We start from the raw sequence: 21,432 nt of genomic DNA on the forward strand, positions 1-21,432 counted from the left end.
ATGGCCCTGGAAGATGTAACTGAGGAGCTTATAGTCGAGCTCCAAAAATGTAACTAACTTGACTAAACAGCAACTTGACTAAACAGCAAAGTACTCAGATAAAGGAGGCCACCGTCAAAGAAACAGCCTGGGAGAAGGAGCAGAAGGCCTACCTTGAACAGATAGAAGAACACAAGGAGGCCATTAAGGAGTTGAAAAGAATCCAGGCATCTGAAAGTGAAAATGAAAATGTCCTTTCCCTGAAAGTGCAGGAGCTGGAGCAAAAGATCTCAGACTATGAGAGAGAGTCTCGCCCCAAGCTCACTGCTAAGTCCACCTCAGAGCAGGAAAACCTTGCTGCCGATGACCCCCAGCCTCAATCTTCTGAGGAGAAAAAGACCAAAATACGTAAAGGGTGGAAAAAATGCGTTCACTATGTGAAACCATGGAATTGGGGCAAAAAGTAGAAGTACTTTAGTAATAGTCTGACATCTTGGGAATATGTCTGTGAAGATTCTCAGTCATCAAGGTCGTGGCGTTTCCAAGTGCCATATGAAGGCAGCTGGACTTCATTGAAGACATCTCACCTCTGATCCCAGAGGTTCTTCAAACGTCTTCAAGTCCCAACATCCATGTCCAGTTGCCCTCGATCCAACCCTTCTTGGATGACCATGACCTGGATGACTGATAAATCTTCACAGACATATACAGGGCAGCACGGTGGCTCAGCGGTTAGCACTGTAGCTTCACAGGAAGGAGGCAAATTTTCACTCTACTGCTTTCTCTCTGCGTGGAGACGACATCTTCTCTCCATGCATGCGTGGGTTTTCTCTGGGTGCTCCAGTTTCCTCCCACAAATATTTCAAATCAATGAAAAAAAGATTTAATTGAATGAAATTAAAAAAATACTTGCATTTAAATTTTTGTTATGATTTTCTTATAATTTACTGTCAGCAATGCTGCTCCTCACAAACTTGTATGCAAAGAATCAGTAAACTAGGTTCACTAGTCTGTCTCCAGTGTTTCTGATTCACAGCGTAGAAGTTACCCAGACACACTTTAGGTAACTCTGTGTTGCTGCTGGTGAGCAGCTGGAGTACAACCTTGAGTCTGAGGTAATTTGTCTAAATGTCACCGTTTTATTTTTTTTTTCTGTCTGCTAAGGAGGGCATTTTCATTTTTTTTATACCTCAATTTGTAATTTCATAATAATGTGGGATACGCATTAAATGAATAACTTTAAAGTAGAACTATGTACATGAATTACCAATGTCATAGAAGATGTATGCTGTGTGTTACGTAGATTCTGTCTAACACAGTCATGCTCTTGCTTCCTTAAATAAATACTGCAGGACGGTTGCTTTGCACCTGAGGGAGACAGTGTAATGAGGTCTGATGATTCTGAACTGGGCCAATGTGTTGTTTAACCGAACAGCATAAAGTTTCCCCTGAGCACCGGACATCCTTCCCCCCTCCTTTCCTACATGGCATTTTGGATCTGGTAGAAATTACAGCTGCAGGAATTGATGTCATTGAGCTTACAGGGAGGTCGACAAGAATGCAAACAAGCAGGCAAACATGAATGAGAAAAAAAATCTTGACCACCCTGAAGCAAAGACTTGGGTTAACCATCCAACTTTCGGTTTCTTTCAATTAGTTTTTTTTTTTTTCTTTCATTTTATGAAATCAAACCCACTAATGACCGATGCTGCATTTGCAGCCGTAACAGAAACCTCTGTAGTGACCGCATCTGTTTGCCTCCCATGTTGAATAAAGCTGAAATTAGCTGGAAAACACCACTTACTATTACAAAGTAATGGGGTTTGTGTTCAAAAACTTAAGAGGAACAGAAGAACAAAGATGAAAAACAGGTTTGACTTTCATTTATTTGCTTCCTTCGAATCTGTGACCTCAGAATGCATGAGTGCAATATACATGTATAGCAGAAGATACAATCAGCGGATAAATATAAAATTCAGTAAAATAGTACTCTAGTCATGTAAACTCTGTGACACACGTGTTATAAATCACTACATGCCTGCCCATTTACCTAAAACAACAACATTTGAGTGCATCTTATTGTCATTATGAATGCACACTAGGTTTGCTCGACACTAGTTTGAGGTCGGGTGAAAGTTGAGAGGGGTGAGGTGGTAAGGAAGTGTTGTCAGGGAGCCAAATCCTTACAGGACATCTGTAAGAGGTTCCCACGGCAGCCCAGACATATAGTCCATGAGTTTTTCCATGACTAAGTTTGTGTACTTCCATAACTATTCTTCCCTCTATTTTTTTTAATAGCAAAGACAACAACTGTCTGGTTTCCACTTCAGTTAGGAAGAAAACCACCATCTAATTCAATGAACGCATTAAAGCTGGAAATCAATTCCACACAATATTCCTATGAAGTGATGTAATGGTAAATTTCCAGGATTTTCTCCATCCATTCAACATCTTTACAGCTTACATGATAATAGAGGAATTCCAAAACCAGTAGGAACATCATCTGTAGTAATTGCACTGTGTGGGCCAGGACTGCAGCACTGAGCACTACGTTAACTCTAAAACTCTTAGATCTATAGGAATATATAGGTATAAATAAAAGCACATAAGAGAGCAAAATCTTCATAACAATAAACAAAAACTTAAACATGGATTGAGGATTTTAGTGTTGGCAGATGAAAATTGTACATGCTTGTTGTATAAAATTGTTCTTGCTTGCTATAGAGTAGCATCTAAAAGGTCCACATGAAGGCAGCTAAGTCACACCCTTACTGTGCATTCACACGGCCAGCAACATGATGACTAAGCTACCAGAGTTCCAAGTGTCCAATGTGCACAGAAGTTAATGTATTGTAGGTATGAAAAAATGTGGCCACAGCTCAAGTGTTTCCTGGGATTAGGCAATAAAAGTCATTAGATTTCCACAGTATATTATTTCCCCGACAGTTGGAATATGTTTTCGTGCACCACAGCTATTAACGGCAAGTGGTTAGCAGTTTGTAACAGACCTTCCCATTTATTAAACTATTATTTGAAAGAGTGCAGTCTAAAAAAGATGACCCAACTATCCTTGGGCAACAGTCAAAGCCATTGCGGGTTTCCTGCTTTATTATTGTGGCTAGCTAGCTAAACATTGTACCATTAAGGAGGAAAAGTAAGTTAGCAGCACTGGCCTCATTTGCACTTAACACGAATGTGCCATATCAAATGCGTCAGATTGCCTTCTTGGTTTTTCCAGGCTACATGCAAATGAGGGTCAGCCCTACTCCAGTCTAAAAGTTGGTTTAATGAACCTGAAGCTTTTTGGAAACCTTCAAAAATGCCAGTGCAAGATTAATTTATGCACTTTACAACAATAACAGTTTGGTTAGCTAGCCGTCTTAAGTCAGTCTCAAATGACTCTGGTTGCATTTACACTTAGCTTTCTTGATATTTGATAGCCAACAGACGTACCTAACATGCATGAGGTGCTAGGTGTATATGTGCTTATAGGTTATAGATCATGGTACCCCAATCTGTCTGAACTCTGGGACCCTTCATCCAAGTTGATCACAGTGTGGATGCACAGTGAAGAACAGTGTGCACATTCTGTGAGGTTCAATCCCTGCGTACTCTGCATTTGGTGGGGCAGGGGGTGTTTGGCAAGACATTTAGGAAGATTCAACCCTTATCAGTGAGGAGATCTTCTAATGGGGGAAAAAACACCAGCACACGGGCGGTGAGATAATGTCTTAACAAGCCACTGGAAATAATTACAAGAGCATAGTGTGGTCATTTTAAAGACTGGTGTTTTTTAAATCTAGATGTCTGTAGTCATGGCAGTGTGGTCCTTCTTTAGAGTGATGATGACGATGATTCATTCAGAGTGGTGACTGGTCTGGGCTGTGGTTTACCAGTTGTCTAGGAAGTCGAATCCAGTCTTCAGGATGTTGCTGCTTGTGTTGAACTGAGGAGAAGGAACAAGCGGACAGTTTAGGAAAGACAGAGACTTGTGTAACACATAGTTGTGCAAGATCATTTGATAACAATGGTGACATACGGCTGCAGCACATAGTTAAAGCCGTGGTGTGTTTATGTTTGTGCCCTCCTCTGCAGTTACTCAAAAACAACTGAGCAAAGAATAGCAGCCACATAATAACCATCATCCATAATATTACAGTATGAGACACAGTTAGGTGCAACTTGACTTGCTGTGAACTCTCTAAAGTTTGATTTCTATGTATCAATGATGATGATGATGCAAGATGACAGTCACCAAAACTTCCCAATGAATGAGTTATCATCCAGTACACTTGCATTTCTGGCCACATCCTAATCAGTAATGTCACAGCAGGAATTAGCAGGAATTTCACTTTCTCTGTTAACGTATAGAATCTGATTTAATTTTGAGTATAATAAACAATCCAAAGCAAATGTCCTTAGAAACTGCACTTCTGTCGCTCTGAAAACTCGATCTATCCATTGCAGAGCTCACCTGGGAAAATGTGGGGCTGGAGTCAAAGTTAGGTGAAACTTCCACCTCTTTCTCCTTCTCCACACTGGCAGGGATGTGGGTGGGCTTTGACATCATGTTGGAGGAGAACATTTCATCCACGGTGTTGCTGACTGATGGCAAGGTGCTTTGAGATCGCTCCCATCCTGCCACTGTCGAGGACACGCTGACAGGTGGGGCAGGGTTTGGCGAGATGGAGATGGATGCCGGTGTTGCACTGACAGCAGTGGGGACAGGGGGTGGGGGAGCAGGAGGCTTGGGTGCTCTCTGCTTTGTGGACCTGGTAGGAGCTGGAGGGTGGGACTCTGCTGCCTCAGGCTCCTTGGAGGGGACAGAGGACTCCTGTAGCAAAATGATAATATTAACCGCTGCATTCTCAGTGTCAGTGATACAATTAATATTAGATTTCTATAGATGTTAATTATGTTATACACATACTTAAGATAACACAAGTTAAAAGTTACAAAAAAATGAATACTGGTGTTTTGAAATTGTTTAAAAACAGCTTAACAAAAATATCACTAACAATAAAAGTGCAGGAAAGAAGAAAAGAAAGAAGAGCAAAGTAGGTAATTCAGAAACAAATTAAACATCATTGTTGCTTTTTACTGCAAATTGGCTGCATCTGCTTCTCTGACACTTGTGGAGGCTTCACAGATGCTATTTATCTCAGCTTCAGGCTAGACTCTATTTCAGGACACAAAGCGTGATAACGAAAGTGACAAGTGCTGGGGTAGGAACTAGCTTTCAATCTGTTGTTTTTTGGGTTTTTTTTAAAGAAACTGATACAGAAAAATGGGACATGTGCACCTCACCATTATAAACGGCCATGATATATGAACATTTTCGGCAGCTGTTAACTTAAACTGAAAACACTACCAGATAGTAAGAATCACTACTTGAGTGCTTACCTGTCGGAGGTAGGAGGGGAGGGGTTTCTCTCCCTTCTCAATGGATTTTATCTGGCTAGGGGTCAGGGACTGGAAGTCCGCTTGCTCCCCCTCCAGCCTGGACCTCTCAGCACTGATCTTCCAGAAAGACGACTCTTCCTCTGGCCTCCGGCCCTCACTGACAGACACCTTCACAATCAAACAATAACATACTTAATTTAACTGTCCTCAATATTAAAAGAAGCATTGAAACAAATAATAGCATAGTCCTTCCAGTAAAATTCCTAAAATTGCATTTGGTTAAAAATGCCATTAAAGTTGAGGTAAAGGTTATTCAAAGATCAATTCCTACTGTAACTGTGTACAACTGAAATAAGCCAACAAAGCACCAGTTATGAATATAACAGACTGTTGTTATGGGACAAACACTGTGAAATCATACATAAAACCCCATTTGTACAAAAGCATTACCACAGCCATACAAATAAATGCAACATGTCTGTCGATGGGGTCACTTAAAATGTGTTACTTTACAGCAGATTTGGCAGAATAAAGTGAAATTTATCAAACTGAGATTGTTGATAGAAAGGCTTATTAAACCTTGGTTCCGAGCTGGCTGGAATGAGGAGTCTTTGCAGACTTTGAGTCTGCATGAGAGGCAGAGATCCCCTGGTCTGCAGAGCCGGATGTCAAGCTGAACTCCAGCTGACTCTGAAACATGGAAAATCAGTTCTTAAACAATATCAAACTTTAAAAAAAGATTCACCTGCACCTATATAATCCCACATATTTCAAGAATAGACAAAGTAGACAGAAATCAGCTGCTAACTTATGACTGCAATATTTTCGAAAATGGCACATGTCAATATTCTGTCCAAAGTCACTTGTGTCAAACTTGTGAATGAATCTTTTTTTTTTTTTACCTTGGTTTCCCATGAGAAGGGGGCAGAATGCTCATCTTGCCAAGTAATATCCTAAACAGACACACACACATGCTTTGGTTACAGCTTGAACTTTCACACAATCTATACTCTGGGCCTTCCTTAAAGAATGGTATAACAGAAGTGATACTTTTAGTATATAAACAAGTAAGTTATCTCATTTAGAGTGCAAAGTCACAGTGTCTTCTTACAAGAAAAAAGAGAAAATATGATGACTATATATCAATAAACCAAAATATTATGAATCACTGATGAAAGAATTAACACTGATTAACAATGGTGCGTGTCAAGGTCTGGGATATATTGGACGTTAAATGCGTACAGTAGGTCCTTGTGGTCAAAATGTTGGATGCTGGGGAAAAGGGTAGATGTTAAGACCTGAGTGACTTAGACAAGGGCCAAATCATTATAACCACATACAAGGTTGGAGGATTTTCCAAAACAACAAGGTTTATTGGGGTGCCTCCATTCAGCAGTGGCGAGTACCCACACTGGTCCAAGGAGGGTCAAACCAAGAGCTGGCAGCAGGGCGTTGGGGGATGTGCTAGAAAAAGTCTGATTTGCCAGAGGCTCCACCTGCAACCTACAGGACTTTAAAATATCTGCTGTCAATGACTAAGTGCCAGCTGCCACAGAGCACCTCCAGAGGTCTTCAAAGGTCCACACCTTGGTGGATCTGAGCTGTTTTGGTGGCACTCAGAGGGCCAGCTGCATATGGAGAAGGGGGTGGTCACAATGTTTTGGCTCATCAATGTATAATAAATAGGTAGTAACAATGTAATAATGAAGGCAAAGGGAAAACGCGTAGGCCAGCTTTTCTATATGTTATAGCCTACATGTGTTATGCTAACATTTTACAAAATAAGAGCACCAGAAATTCTGGGTGACGCCAGTGTTCAACTAAATTATTATACCTATTATATCCCACGGTCTACAAATAATAGGCAATTGTAAATCTATCCATCGTTAACTATTACATGTATCTACGTCGTTGAATCTGCTTTGCTTCACTCTGACGTTTACATATCTCACCGGCTACGTGGCTAATTAGCAACAGCGACACAACATGCTAACCTGCCCTTTAAACACACTCAAACCTCTCCGATGTCGATTAAAATGCGCTTCAAATACCTCCTCTCCGAAATGGACGATCTTCTGGCCCGTCTGAAGGAGCAGTTTGGGGTAACAGACCACTTCTTCGCGTTCAACTCTGTGCATAGCGTATCGGGCTCGGATGTGGGGGTCCATCATCCAGTTGTCGATAGCGCTGTCCTGCTCCTGCGGCGTCATCTTCTCCCAGGACGAGCCGTGCTTCTCTTTGATTTTCTCCCTCTCCTGCATTATTTTCTTCGCCATGGAGTTGATGGAGGAGAAGTACTCGAACTTCTTTTCCTCCATCCTGTGGGCATCGAGCCCCGCCACGGTCGCGGTGGCCATCTTTAGCCGCTGCCAGCTGTTGTTATTGTGAGGAAGAGGAAACTGGCGCACATCGCCCTGTGGGCGGGGGGAAGGGGCGCAGGCAGCTACAGTCTGTGTGTGTGTTAACGGCGCCATCTTGTGGAGGTTTTCATTTTATCATCACATATATCAGTGCTGTTACACCAATATAACATGTAGGATGCAGAGTGATTACATGGTATAATACATCCATGGCATACGCCGAAAAAGTTTCTGGCTTCCGGGTTACTTCCGCGTTGTGCGGCCCATAGAGACTGCGCAGTAGTGTCACTCCCATCATGCCTTTGGGCGATGAGAACGAGCGAAAAACGTTCTCGATCTGGCGCTGCGCGTTCACGAGTGCGTTCACTGTGTGCACATCCTCCTAAACTTTGATTTATCAGTCAAACTGTTGCTGAGTGACTCTCAGTGCTGCAACATGGAGACAACAAACATTTACAAGGTCTTTCACCTGCATTTATTTAGGTTTGTTATTCTGAGTTTACTGTGTGTGCCATCACCACTGGAAGTGATCACACACTCATCAACCTCATATCATTTTACAGGCTTTATATCTGAGATGAATTCAAGATCTCGCTGACTGAGAAGAAGAGTGCATTGAGGTGAGGGATCCAGGTGGAGCTGCAGAGGGAGCAGACTCAGGCCCACAGCTGGTTGAATCTCTGCTGTGACCTGGGATCAGAATAACGACCAGACTCCTGTCTCTCAGCTTCTGATCTCTTATTGTGATGCATTTAAATTCTTTAAATCATATGTCTGGTAATTTCCACTGAGTTGTATTGATATAAGACACAGACGGGTAAAACAAGGTGCTGCCACTGCCCCAGACAAAGTGACGAGGAAGTGACGTCCTCACTGATGAGATGACTGACAGACTGAATTTTCATTTTGACCCCTGCAGAGTGTAGTGATTTGTAAATGTAAATTTTGTATTTGAATATTGCCACTTTTCAATTTTCATTTAATATGCTCATAGGACGCCCACATGAGTGTGTGAAAATGCTAATTGGATTGCTGCATTTTCTTTTGAATGAAATGGTGTGTACTGTGGGACGTGGGGTCACATGACTGCCGGCCTGAGCAGGACAGGTGAGCTGACTGGGCAGCTCACACAGGTGTCTTGAGTTTTCTTTGTTCTGTGTCCTGAGCTCATTCTCTGATTGGCCTTCAGTCGAGCTGCTTCCCTCCATCTTTCCACCTTTGTTCCTGAGTGTGTAGAGTGAGTAGTTTATTTCATGATATTTCCTCAAGTCATGTTTATCCTGTTGAACATCTCATCTCCTTGGTGAGCTGGATTAGTTACTCACTTGAGATTCAGATGTTGGCAGTTGTGTTGTGTTCACTTCACACTCAGACTTTATGACCAAACAGTGAAGTCTTGATTGGTGCGAGGTGTCAGATGAGGTTCAAGTTGTGAACTGGACACCACTGAAATCCAGGACGACCACAGCTGCTGTTCTCAGTTTGCTGCAGAGGCTTTTCTTTATTTTGAAGGAGGCTCAGTTAGTCTGGAGTTTGTGTTTGTGGGTCACCTGTGGAAAAAAATCTCACTGTATGAAAATCAACAGTAGTTTGCAGGTTTCTGGGGCAAGATTACTCAGCTTTAGCAGCAAAAATCCCCAAACACACACACACCAAACAAACCTATTCCAATTATACGGTTGTTATGGTTTAATATTTGAGTTCATGGTCTTCAAGAAAACACGTTTAAATAGTAGGAGCCTTGTCTTGTTTTCTTGTTTTCTTCCTGAGTGTTGAACATAGTTCAGACACAGAGCAGTACTTCAGTCCTGTCACTAGAGGTCACCACAGACCTGCAGCTCAGAGAGGAGCTTCCTCCTGTGGGCTCATCGTGTGCACATCCTCCTAAACTTTGATTTATCAGTCAGACTATTGCTGAGTGACTCTCAGGAAAATGAAGACAACAAACATGTTTACAAGGTCTTTCACTTTCATTTATTTAGGTTTGTTATTCTGAGTTTACTGTGTGAGCCATCACCACTGGAAGTGATCACACACTCATCAAGCTCATATCATTGTACAGGCTTTATATCTGAGATGAATTCAAGATGTTGCTGACTGAGAAGAAGAGTGCACTTAGGTGAGGGATCAAGGTGGAGCTGCAGAGGGAGCAGCCTCAGCTGATGGAGATTCACGCCCACAGATCAATTCTTTAAATCATGTGTCTGGTAATTTCCATTGAGTTGTATTGATATAAGACACAGACGGGTAAAACAAGCTGCTGCCACTGCTCCAGACAGACAAAGTGACGAGAGACGAGGAAGTGACGTCCTCACTGATGAGATGACTGTCTCTCAGCATCTTATCACTTAGTGTAATACATTTAAAAATCTTTAAATCTCATCTCTGGTCGTTTCCTTACAGGGAACAAGCTACAACCACTGCCCCAGTGACAGAAACATTACAACTGACAAGGAAGTGACGTCCTCACTGACGACCTGCCTCAATGAGAGGACTGAGTGCATTTTCATTTTGACCCTAAAGAGCGCAGTGACATGTAAATGTAAATGCAGTGGCCTGAGGACTGTTTGTTCATTATGTTTAAATACTGTCACTGCGGAGCAGGTGAAGTCTTTGAAAATCATCATTTTAATATGTTTGAAGACGAGTACACACATGAGTATGTGAAAATGAAAATGCAAATTGGAGTACTGCATTTTCTTTTTAAATGATACTTAAAGCGTCCTGTGGGAAGTGGGGTCACATGACTGCCGGGCTGAGCAGCACAGGTGGAGAACTGGGCAGCTCACACAGGTGTCTTGAGTTTTCTTTGTTCTGTGTCCTGAGCTCATTCTCTGTTTGTCCTTCAGCTGAGCTGCTCTCACCATTGTTCCTGAGTGAGTCGAGTGAGTCGTTTATTTCATTATATTTCCTCAAGTCGTGTGTATTTTGTTGTTCAGTGGTACATTTAATCTCCTTGGTTTGTTCGATTTTATATTTAAAGCGATAATGTATGTCCTGATTTTGATTTAGAATTGTTTGATTTATTCAAGATAAAGTGATAGAATTTGACCTGTGTGTTCGCTTTCTTTCATTTGTAGACATGTAACCACTCACACCCGACTGACTGCAAGCAAAAGATTAAACACCCTCAACTGGAACCTGCTTGTCCTGCTTTGCTCACATTCATTCAGTCCAGTGTTTTATCCTCGAACACATACATGTGTCAGAAATCTCAATTCTATCATGGATTTTTTTCAGTTTCAAGTTTAAATGATGATTCAGTCTTCTATAGGCTTTTGTAATGACCTTAATGTTTATAATTGAGTCTGTTATTTTCCTGCACCAGATGCTTTGAGGACAGACCACTATAATCATGGATTGAACGCTACAATCATAATCAGGATTGTGCATTTAAAGGAGAACCGACCCTCTGACAGAACTCACTGTTCTTGTTCCTGTGCCTCAGAACAGTTTGGTCAATATTTGTGAACATGCAGCTCTTCACTGAAGTTAGAAACCAAAGAGAGAACATTAATGTTCGATGTCGACCCGGTTTGCTCTTTAACAATGAACAGGGCTCTGATGCTGTGAGGCCATAAAATGTTTATATCATTTCTTGGCCCGAAATCAGATTCAAATTTCAAATTTTGTGCCCAATTTAAAGCCAAATGAGACACAACCCAGCTACTGTAGATTATAGGGTTAGCAAGGCAACTCTTTTAATTTCAGCTGCAGATGATGAGAACAAACCTTTGACTTCTTTAGTCTATTGTTCCAGAGTCTGTTTTTCTGCTGTATTTGTTCATTTGCTCTCAATGTGAGTGATTCAATTAAAGACTGATGCATTTCCTGCATTCCACAGTTTCATTGATCACTGACAGATTTTAATCAGTGTTTTGATGGAAGACACAGCTGCGAACATTTCAGAGTCAGTGCTGTTGTGTTGTCTCTGGTTTCCAGCTTTAGGACAGAGGGATGTTTTCAGACAGACTTCACTGTTCCTGGGGCCCAGGAAGCACTTTTATTTATTCAAAGTTGCTTCAAACGAATGAACTGTGTTTATGAATGTTGTGATTATTATTTACTAGTAAGTTAAACTTTGTGCACAGCTGCTGTTGGGCTTCTACCTTCACTCACCGCTGCAGTTTATCAACTTTAAACATTTCCTTTAAGCACTTCCTGTTTCCGGCCTTCATGTTTCTGCTTTAATATTTCCCGTGTGTCCGTGAGACAAACCGGAAACAAACTGGTTAGACTCGGTCGAGTCTTTGCCAGAATGATGTGAGTAAAGTCAGAAACATAAACCGGGAACAAACACAGAAACAGCTGATCCTTGTGACAGTGTGGAGGCCGGTGGAGCAGGTGGAGCAGGAAGAGGAAGCCGCAGAGCCGCAGAGAGCCGCTGTTTATCCGCTGCCTCCTGCGCTGATTGGGCAGAAAACGCGCGTTTTCTTCTTTAAAAAGCAACAACAAACAAACATGAGGCAGAAACTGAAGCTTTGCTCTGTCAACAGCCTCCAGCGGATCTGCTCCTCTGCAGCACCGAAGGTAAGAGAGTTCACTTTATTCATCAGAGCCTGTTTGGTTGGAGGACGAGGCCTTTGCATCATGAGAGAAATGAGCTGAAATATTGATGCTTATTGTTTTGTTTGCAAAGAGGGAAACTCGGCGCAAATGAGACGCTGAATATGTTGAACAGTTTTTGTAGCTGCTGAATCTCTGAGAAGTGATTTTACTGTTGGAGACACCAGTGGTGAGCTGATGATACAGATACAGAGCAGACAACTGTGAAACCAGGGGTGGGTGATCTTACACTGGCGTATGATCAACTTTTAATATGAATGTACAGATCCCTTCATTAAAGCTGCTATATTTAGACAGCCCTGGTTAATGTCCAGGGTTAACGCTGCTAACCTGCCCACTGCCACCTGTTAACCAGCTAGCCTGCTAACTGCAGCTAGCATGCTAACCGCAGCTGGCGAGAGCGGCCCTTGTTCTGCAGCCTTGAGCATTTGGCTCACAGACATATATTATATTATATTTTATTATATTCATCTGAGCAGAACAAGAGCTAATGTCACCAGCCAATGAGACACCTGCGGTAAAGGCGGCACACAGGAGGCGGGGCAGCTGGTTAGCAGCTGGTTAGCAGGTAGTTAGCAGCTGGTTAGCAGCTACTTCACTTTCAAAACAAAGCGCTTATAAAACCTCATAAATAACTGTGCTGTTCAAAAGAATACTTCATATGAGCTCAGCCAGAAATGTGGTTGGTTGTGGCACAGTTTGGACATGTAAGACAACATTGTTGAGGAAGAGCTGCTAGCTAGCTAACATCTGGAGCTGGTGTCAAAGCGGCGGAAAAAGACGTCGTTACTTCCGGTTGGGACTTTCACAATAAAATCAGTGGAAACAATGTAGATCGTGATAAAGCTCGAAAGATTGACATATGACCTTTGGCCAGATTGCCCACCCCTATGCTCAAAAATGACAAGTACACATTCTGACTTTTTTTTTTTTTTTTTTTAACTTAATCTTATTGGACAGCGGCAATCCCACAAAGCAGAGTCCAATCAGAGAGCAGGTGGTTCCTTTACCTTCATCTCTGCCTTTACCCTGAAAGGTGTAGTCAATTTTCAAGCCCATGCTGTCCTCCATCTTGAAAATCTACTACACCTTTCAGGATCTGCCATGGAGCTGAACTCATTGACCTGTCCTCTGACTGAACTTTGTGATTGGATTATCATTGTCCAATCAGTAAGGTTTAAAAAAACAAAAAAAACAACAACAAAAAAAACAACTTCTCTTTTTTTGGCACCAGTAAATGCCACTTAAACCACAACCAAGTAATGTAAGGTTTTAAAAATCTTTCCAGGATTCCTGTTAACAGTATCTGCAGTTGGAGCTGTGTGTGGTAACCTCCTTTGAAACTGATGGGAGCTAACGTCATAACTTGCACTTGACTGAGTTTATAATGGTAAGTGAAATGAATTATTTAAAGTAAAAATGTTTCTCAATATTGTTTTGTGAAAAGCTGCCTAAAATGTCTTGATTTGTCCTGCAATGGAAAATGTATTTTAGTACAACTGCATGTTTTCATAGAGATGCCAGGACCCACCTCAGGCCAGGACCACATCCTGTATGGTGCCGCACACCCAGCAAGAAATGGTAAGTCATGGGCATGACTGCATCACATACCTATACCTAAACTAGGATCAAAAGGATTTTGAGCTTATAAAGTGATGTTCGCAAATAATTCCAAATGTAGTTTTAAATCAATCTTTGTAAACCTGCAAAATCTGTATGAGAAACTCAAGTATATACATGTGAAGACATTGTGCTTGTGTAGAGGAGATTTGTATTTGTAAAAAGACTGTGTGATTTTAAAATCTGACCAAATGAAATTAGTGGTGAGGTAACACAAAGACGCTGTGGAAGAACTGCTTTTGTCAATGTCTGTGTATAGATACAAAGCAGACAACTGTGTAAAACTTGGTGTTCAAAGCTCCTACACAGTGTGTGACACTGAATTTACAAGCACAATTTTGACGCCATCCTTACACCTTAAAATGATTGGACAAAGACAGTCCAATCACAAAGCAGAGTCCAATTAGAGGGCAGGTGGTTCTGGTATCTTCATCTCTATCGCACATCCTGAAAGATGTGGTAGATTTTCAAGATGGACGACAGCGCTGGCTTTAAAATCTACTACAGTGTTCAGGATCTGCGGCAGATGAAGGCAACAGAAGCACCTGCCCTCTGAGTGGAATCTGCTTTGTGATTGGACTGTCTTTGTCCAATCATTTTTAAAGTGTAAGGATGGAGTCAAAATTGTGCTTGTAACCTCAGGGTCGTACACTGTGTAGGGATTTTGAGCATCAAGTTCTCCAGTTTGCTGCTCTGTATCTGTTCACAGATTTGGCCAAAGCACCGTCTTCCACAGTGTCTTTGCGTTACCTCACCACTGATATCAGCTGCTCACTTTTTATTTTTCAGTTCAGTTTTTCTTCAAATCTTATTTTCACTTTTCACTGTACACTAAGACATAACAAGCTGTACTTGGTATCAAATTAGACAAAACTAGAGTTATGTTCTTAGAGGGTAATTTACAACACATTAGAACAGAACTATGTTGTAAACTAAAGCTTGCATAGCTTTGGTGAGCAAAGTGATGCATCAAACAGATGTTACAGAGCAGCTCCTCATTACTTCATTATATCACAATGAATTACTTCACAACGAATAGAGACGCCAAGTTTCAACACAAGTATTCATATTTGTAATCACATCCATGTTGGTTTTTTGATAAATTAGTGATGACAATTAATATACTTGTTTGGAAACTTGCTGTCTCTGGTTGTTAAGGAACTTATTTGATGATATAATGATGAATTAATGAGGAACTACTCGGTAACAACTGTGTTTGATGCATCACTTTACTGACCAAGACTCTACAAGGTGTGAAATATCACTTTATCTACAACTTTGCCCTGCAATGGAAAGTCATTTTATTTAATACAGTACCATTTGTATGTTTTCATAGGGATGCCGGAATCCAACTCGGGCCTATACCACACCGTGTCGTCCTCCACAACCAGCAAAAATGGTAAGTCATATTCATGACTCCACCCCATACCGATATAGGCTCAAATTAGGGTCCAAATGATTTTGAACTTGTGAAGTGATGTTCACAAATAATTCCAAGGTTTGTAGTTGTAAATCAACCTTTGTAAACCTGTGAAATGAATCTGTATGAGAAAGTCAAGTCTGTGCATGGGAAAATTATTTTTTCCTTTTGACAAAGACATTTGTATTTGTTACAAAAAAAAGACTTTGTGACTCAAAACTATGAACAAATGATCAGTGTTGAGGTTAAACAAAAACACTCAATCAATGTTGTGCTGATACAGAGCAGGAAACTGTGAAACTCTGCTGTGTGTGTGACCCGCTGAGTTTTACAGTTTTCAGCTTTTTATCTGTACACAGACATTTATAAAAGCATTTCTTTTATGTGTTAAACCCTCACCACTGACAATTTGTGTAGTTTTATTCAGAGAGTCTGTCTTTGTAGCAAGTACAAATGTCTTTGTCAAAGGATAAATTACTTTTTTCACATGCGCAAACTTCCATTTCTCCTGCGGATTTATTTTACAGGTTTACGAAGTTTGATTTACAACTACAACTTTTGGAATTATTTGTAAACATTACTTCCCAAATTCAAAATCATTTGGACCCTAATTTGAGCCTATATAGGTGTCGGGGGAGTAAGTCGGGGGAGTAAGTCGGGGGAGTAAGTCGGGGGAGTAAGTCGGGGGAGTAAGTCGGGGGAGTAAGTCGGGGGAGTAAGTCGGGGGAGTAAGTCGGGGGAGTAAGTCGGGGGAGTAAGTCGGGGGAGTAAGTCGGGGGAGTAAGTCGGGGGAGTAAGTCGGGGGAGTAAGTCGGGGGAGTAAGTCGGGGGAGTAAGTCGGGGGAGTAAGTCGGGGGAGTAAGTCGGGGGAGTAAGTCGGGGGAGTAAGTCGGGGGAGTAAGTCGGGGGAGTAAGTCGGGGGAGTAAGTCGGGGGAGTAAGTCGGGGGAGTAAGTCGGGGGAGTAAGTCGGGGGAGTAGCCTCGCGCGAGGCTGAACGAGCCCGATGGCTGGGCGCAGGGCCGCCTGGGGGTCGGGCTGTCCAGCCTCGCGCGAGGCTGAACGAGCCCGATGGCTGGGCGCAGGGCCGCCTGGGGGTCGGGCTGTCCAGCCTCGCGCGAGGCTGAACGAGCCCGATGGCTGGGCGCAGGGCCGCCTGGGGGTCGGGCTGTCCAGCCTCGCGCGAGGCTGAACGAGCCCGATGGCTGGGCGCAGGGCCGCCTGGGGGTCGGGCTGTCCAGCCTCGCGCGAGGCTGAACGAGCCCGATGGCTGGGCGCAGGGCCGCCTGGGGGTCGGGCTGTCCAGCCTCGCGCGAGGCTGAACGAGCCCGATGGCTGGGCGCAGGGCCGCCTGGGGGTCGGGCTGTCCAGCCTCGCGCGAGGCTGAACGAGCCCGATGGCTGGGCGCAGGGCCGCCTGGGGGTCGGGCTGTCCAGCCTCGCGCGAGGCTGAACGAGCCCGATGGCTGGGCGCAGGGCCGCCTGGGGGTCGGGCTGTCCAGCCTCGCGCGAGGCTGAACGAGCCCGATGGCTGGGCGCAGGGCCGCCTGGGGGTCGGGCTGTCCAGCCTCGCGCGAGGCTGAACGAGCCCGATGGCTGGGCGCAGGGCCGCCTGGGGGTCGGGCTGTCCAGCCTCGCGCGAGGCTGAACGAGCCCGATGGCTGGGCGCAGGGCCGCCTGGGGGTCGGGCTGTCCAGCCTCGCGCGAGGCTGAACGAGCCCGATGGCTGGGCGCAGGGCCGCCTGGGGGTCGGGCTGTCCAGCCTCGCGCGAGGCTGAACGAGCCCGATGGCTGGGCGCAGGGCCGCCTGGGGGTCGGGCTGTCCAGCCTCGCGCGAGGCTGAACGAGCCCGATGGCTGGGCGCAGGGCCGCCTGGGGGTCGGGCTGTCCAGCCTCGCGCGAGGCTGAACGAGCCCGATGGCTGGGCGCAGGGCCGCCTGGGGGTCGGGCTGTCCAGCCTCGCGCGAGGCTGAACGAGCCCGATGGCTGGGCGCAGGGCCGCCTGGGGGTCGGGCTGTCCAGCCTCGCGCGAGGCTGAACGAGCCCGATGGCTGGGCGCAGGGCCGCCTGGGGGTCGGGCTGTCCAGCCTCGCGCGAGGCTGAACGAGCCCGATGGCTGGGCGCAGGGCCGCCTGGGGGTCGGGCTGTCCAGCCTCGCGCGAGGCTGAACGAGCCCGATGGCTGGGCGCAGGGCCGCCTGGGGGTCGGGCTGTCCAGCCTCGCGCGAGGCTGAACGAGCCCGATGGCTGGGCGCAGGGCCGCCTGGGGGTCGGGCTGTCCAGCCTCGCGCGAGGCTGAACGAGCCCGATGGCTGGGCGCAGGGCCGCCTGGGGGTCGGGCTGTCCAGCCTCGCGCGAGGCTGAACGAGCCCGATGGCTGGGCGCAGGGCCGCCTGGGGGTCGGGCTGTCCAGCCTCGCGCGAGGCTGAACGAGCCCGATGGCTGGGCGCAGGGCCGCCTGGGGGTCGGGCTGTCCAGCCTCGCGCGAGGCTGAACGAGCCCGATGGCTGGGCGCAGGGCCGCCTGGGGGTCGGGCTGTCCAGCCTCGCGCGAGGCTGAACGAGCCCGATGGCTGGGCGCAGGGCCGCCTGGGGGTCGGGCTGTCCAGCCTCGCGCGAGGCTGAACGAGCCCGATGGCTGGGCGCAGGGCCGCCTGGGGGTCGGGCTGTCCAGCCTCGCGCGAGGCTGAACGAGCCCGATGGCTGGGCGCAGGGCCGCCTGGGGGTCGGGCTGTCCAGCCTCGCGCGAGGCTGAACGAGCCCGATGGCTGGGCGCAGGGCCGCCTGGGGGTCGGGCTGTCCAGCCTCGCGCGAGGCTGAACGAGCCCGATGGCTGGGCGCAGGGCCGCCTGGGGGTCGGGCTGTCCAGCCTCGCGCGAGGCTGAACGAGCCCGATGGCTGGGCGCAGGGCCGCCTGGGGGTCGGGCTGTCCAGCCTCGCGCGAGGCTGAACGAGCCCGATGGCTGGGCGCAGGGCCGCCTGGGGGTCGGGCTGTCCAGCCTCGCGCGAGGCTGAACGAGCCCGATGGCTGGGCGCAGGGCCGCCTGGGGGTCGGGCTGTCCAGCCTCGCGCGAGGCTGAACGAGCCCGATGGCTGGGCGCAGGGCCGCCTGGGGGTCGGGCTGTCCAGCCTCGCGCGAGGCTGAACGAGCCCGATGGCTGGGCGCAGGGCCGCCTGGGGGTCGGGCTGTCCAGCCTCGCGCGAGGCTGAACGAGCCCGATGGCTGGGCGCAGGGCCGCCTGGGGGTCGGGCTGTCCAGCCTCGCGCGAGGCTGAACGAGCCCGATGGCTGGGCGCAGGGCCGCCTGGGGGTCGGGCTGTCCAGCCTCGCGCGAGGCTGAACGAGCCCGATGGCTGGGCGCAGGGCCGCCTGGGGGTCGGGCTGTCCAGCCTCGCGCGAGGCTGAACGAGCCCGATGGCTGGGCGCAGGGCCGCCTGGGGGTCGGGCTGTCCAGCCTCGCGCGAGGCTGAACGAGCCCGATGGCTGGGCGCAGGGCCGCCTGGGGGTCGGGCTGTCCAGCCTCGCGCGAGGCTGAACGAGCCCGATGGCTGGGCGCAGGGCCGCCTGGGGGTCGGGCTGTCCAGCCTCGCGCGAGGCTGAACGAGCCCGATGGCTGGGCGCAGGGCCGCCTGGGGGTCGGGCTGTCCAGCCTCGCGCGAGGCTGAACGAGCCCGATGGCTGGGCGCAGGGCCGCCTGGGGGTCGGGCTGTCCAGCCTCGCGCTTTGTTAATATGTGTATGTTTCTGTAAACAGTATATTTACTTTGATTTCCTTGTGTTTTACTAATTTTATACATTTGCTTTACTACTTTATTTATTTTAATTGTCCTTTGTACAGCACTTTGGTTTCAGCTCAGGCTGTGTTTAAATGAGCTCTAGAAAAAAAGTTGACTAACTTTGCAGCTCCTAGTCAAACCGTCTCACCTCTGTCAAGTTATGACACAGTATTTTATTAAATTAATGAGATTATTAATTATACAAAACCTTTGCATGGCTAACATAACATAGCAAAGACAAAGGCAACTTTGAAGGAGCTTCAAAACTTGAGACAGAAGTCCTGAATGTAAATATAGTATTTCAATTTTAAATTTTCTTAACAAAATAATTTTACTATAGGTATAATGTAGTAAAGGTAAGACAATCTAGTCTTGATATATGACAATTTCATGGTAAATTTAGAGTCAGTGTAAATGCAACTCTCAGATTTTATTTCATGGAGCTTCCCACCTGTGACCGCAGAGTTTACAGAGACACAGACAGAAGACAGAGAGGTTTATGAAAGCATAGGAGGCCAGGAACAAGTTGGAGATAATGGAGATAACTCTGCCAGCAGCCAACAACAAAAATATTCAATATTCAAGACCGGGTGTTTGTTCTGTTTTCTTATTCAGGAGTTGTTGAAACTTTAGTGGTAAGACTGTAAACTGAAGTTTTGACACCCAGCCTTGGATAGATGTCATCTTTACACAGAGCCTAATTTGAATTATTTATTTTTTTTACCTAATTTGAAGAAATTCCCTTAAGGTATCCACAAGGCATGTCAAGGAGTGTGAGAATACACGTGAGATTCTGGATGACTCTTTCATCTCTTCCATCACTTCGCTTTTTCATTGTTGAGAAATACTGACACAGCTGCTTCTTTATTTGCTATAGCTTTCTCGATACCAATGTTTAGATTCAGGACAGCGTCCATTGTTGAGCGCCCCTGTCTAAAACCACTCTGATCTGTTAAGTAACCCCTTTTCCCAGCATCTGTACCTGTCTGTCTTTCATCCGTTCCACGATTTTACGTAATACAGAGGTTATGGTAATGGCCCTTTAAGGACTAGGGTTATTTGGCTGCTTCCCAAGTTTCAAATTTGGGATTATTACAGAGTATTATCTCTCTTTCAGAACACATCTCCCCATCACAGATTAGGGCTATCACTCCTCTAATACCAGCTCCTCCAGGGTATTTAAATAGTTGGTGTCCCAATCTGTCCCCACCTTCTCTGATTTATAGCTCTTTTGAAATTCCTAAATAGTTCTGTTGTTTATCTAATATTTACCTTCTCCTTCTGTTTTCCTCATTCAAGTTGTTTGAGCTAAGATTTTTTTGAAATTAATATTTGTTTTTTCTTTACAGCCTCAACACCTTTGAGGTGAAGGACAGGAATTGCTGACTGCTGAAATAGTCCTGTCAGTGTGTGAGCTAACTGTACTGTAACTTCTTCTTTTTCTCAATAAATGAATTGCAGCATGATGACTTTATGAACTGTTCATGAGGTCAGTCTGACATTTGATCGTGTGGTCAGTTATGATTAACTAACATATGTAAACTTGCCATTGTAGGAACAGTTTATGTATGAAGAAAATAAAAAACTTAAATAGGTGTGCTGCAGTACTTAAACAAATAGCACTACAACCCTGGATACATAATTTCCTTTGATTTAAATACATATTATTTAACCTACATATCTGAAACATTTTTTTTTTCAGAATATGTAATCTCTTCAGCTTTTATACAAAGTAGGAAACAAGGGTCTTTCAGGCGCAGATGTTACGTCTCTTCTTTATAGAAAATGTAGCAGAAGTTGCAGCAGCTTGGTTTTCTCGTGCAGTTCTTTCTTAGATGCAACCTCAGTCTTATGCTTCTGCAAAAACATGTTCTGCAAATGGTAAACAGTACTCTTTCTAAGGTGGACTGACTGTAAAGAAGCAGTTGTTGCTAACAGATGCTGAAGTGTGTGCATATGTGTGTGTGTGTGTTAGAGGGGGTTGGGGGGGGTGGAAAGGGGGCAGCTGTCAGGACAGACAAACCGTGTGCTTCCTACATGCCCTTATAAGGATGAATGTCCCTCAAAACCATGACCCATTTAAGACCAATCTGCTTTATCCTGATAAAGACCTGGTGATAAAGATAGAGCTCGGCCAAAAAGTGATTCTTTGACTTGAAGGGAGCTGTTGACAAAACACAGAACCAGCTTCACCCAAAAAAACTGACAGCATGTCTCTGCCTCAAACCTGTGCAGAGGTTGTTCTTTTACTGCACGTGGCAACAATTTCAACACTTATCAAGTTAATTAGTCCAGTGGTGTAAATGCTCCATAA

At 45.6% G+C, this 21,432-nt stretch overlaps 1 protein-coding gene and 1 long non-coding RNA gene across 3 annotated transcripts; one reads left to right on the forward strand and one right to left on the reverse strand.

The window, feature by feature from the left end:
• Positions 1 to 1,847: 1,847 nt before the first annotated feature.
• cunh1orf198 (chromosome unknown C1orf198 homolog) lies at positions 1,848 to 7,856 on the reverse strand. Its single transcript, XM_071467794.1, has 6 exons — positions 7,434 to 7,856; positions 6,285 to 6,335; positions 5,962 to 6,072; positions 5,383 to 5,550; positions 4,454 to 4,813; positions 1,848 to 3,925 (listed from the first exon to the last, which is right to left on the reverse strand). The coding sequence occupies exons 1-6, from the start codon at positions 7,854 to 7,856 to the stop codon at positions 3,869 to 3,871; spliced, it is 1,170 nt and encodes a 389-aa protein (XP_071323895.1). The 3' UTR covers positions 1,848 to 3,868.
• A 172-nt stretch (positions 7,857 to 8,028) lies between these two features.
• Positions 8,029 to 21,075, forward strand: LOC139612328 (uncharacterized). 2 transcript variants are annotated; one of them, XR_011686506.1, is made up of 7 exons: positions 8,029 to 8,362; positions 9,805 to 10,627; positions 10,823 to 12,272; positions 13,597 to 13,698; positions 13,824 to 13,889; positions 15,265 to 15,327; positions 20,468 to 21,075. It is a non-coding gene; the product is annotated as an uncharacterized lncRNA (long non-coding RNA). The 2 variants fall into 2 exon arrangements; XR_011686505.1 differs by lacking the exon at positions 20,468 to 21,075 and having other exon boundaries at positions 15,265 to 15,994.
• The last annotated feature ends 357 nt before the right edge of the window (positions 21,076 to 21,432 follow it).

The sequence above is a fragment of the Trachinotus anak genome, unplaced genomic scaffold, assembly GCF_046630095.1.
Source record: "Trachinotus anak isolate AG129_WGS33_773 ecotype Australia unplaced genomic scaffold, CSIRO_AGI_Tana_v1 ptg000031l, whole genome shotgun sequence".
In the NCBI taxonomy this organism is placed as follows: domain Eukaryota; kingdom Metazoa; phylum Chordata; class Actinopteri; order Carangiformes; family Carangidae; genus Trachinotus; species Trachinotus anak.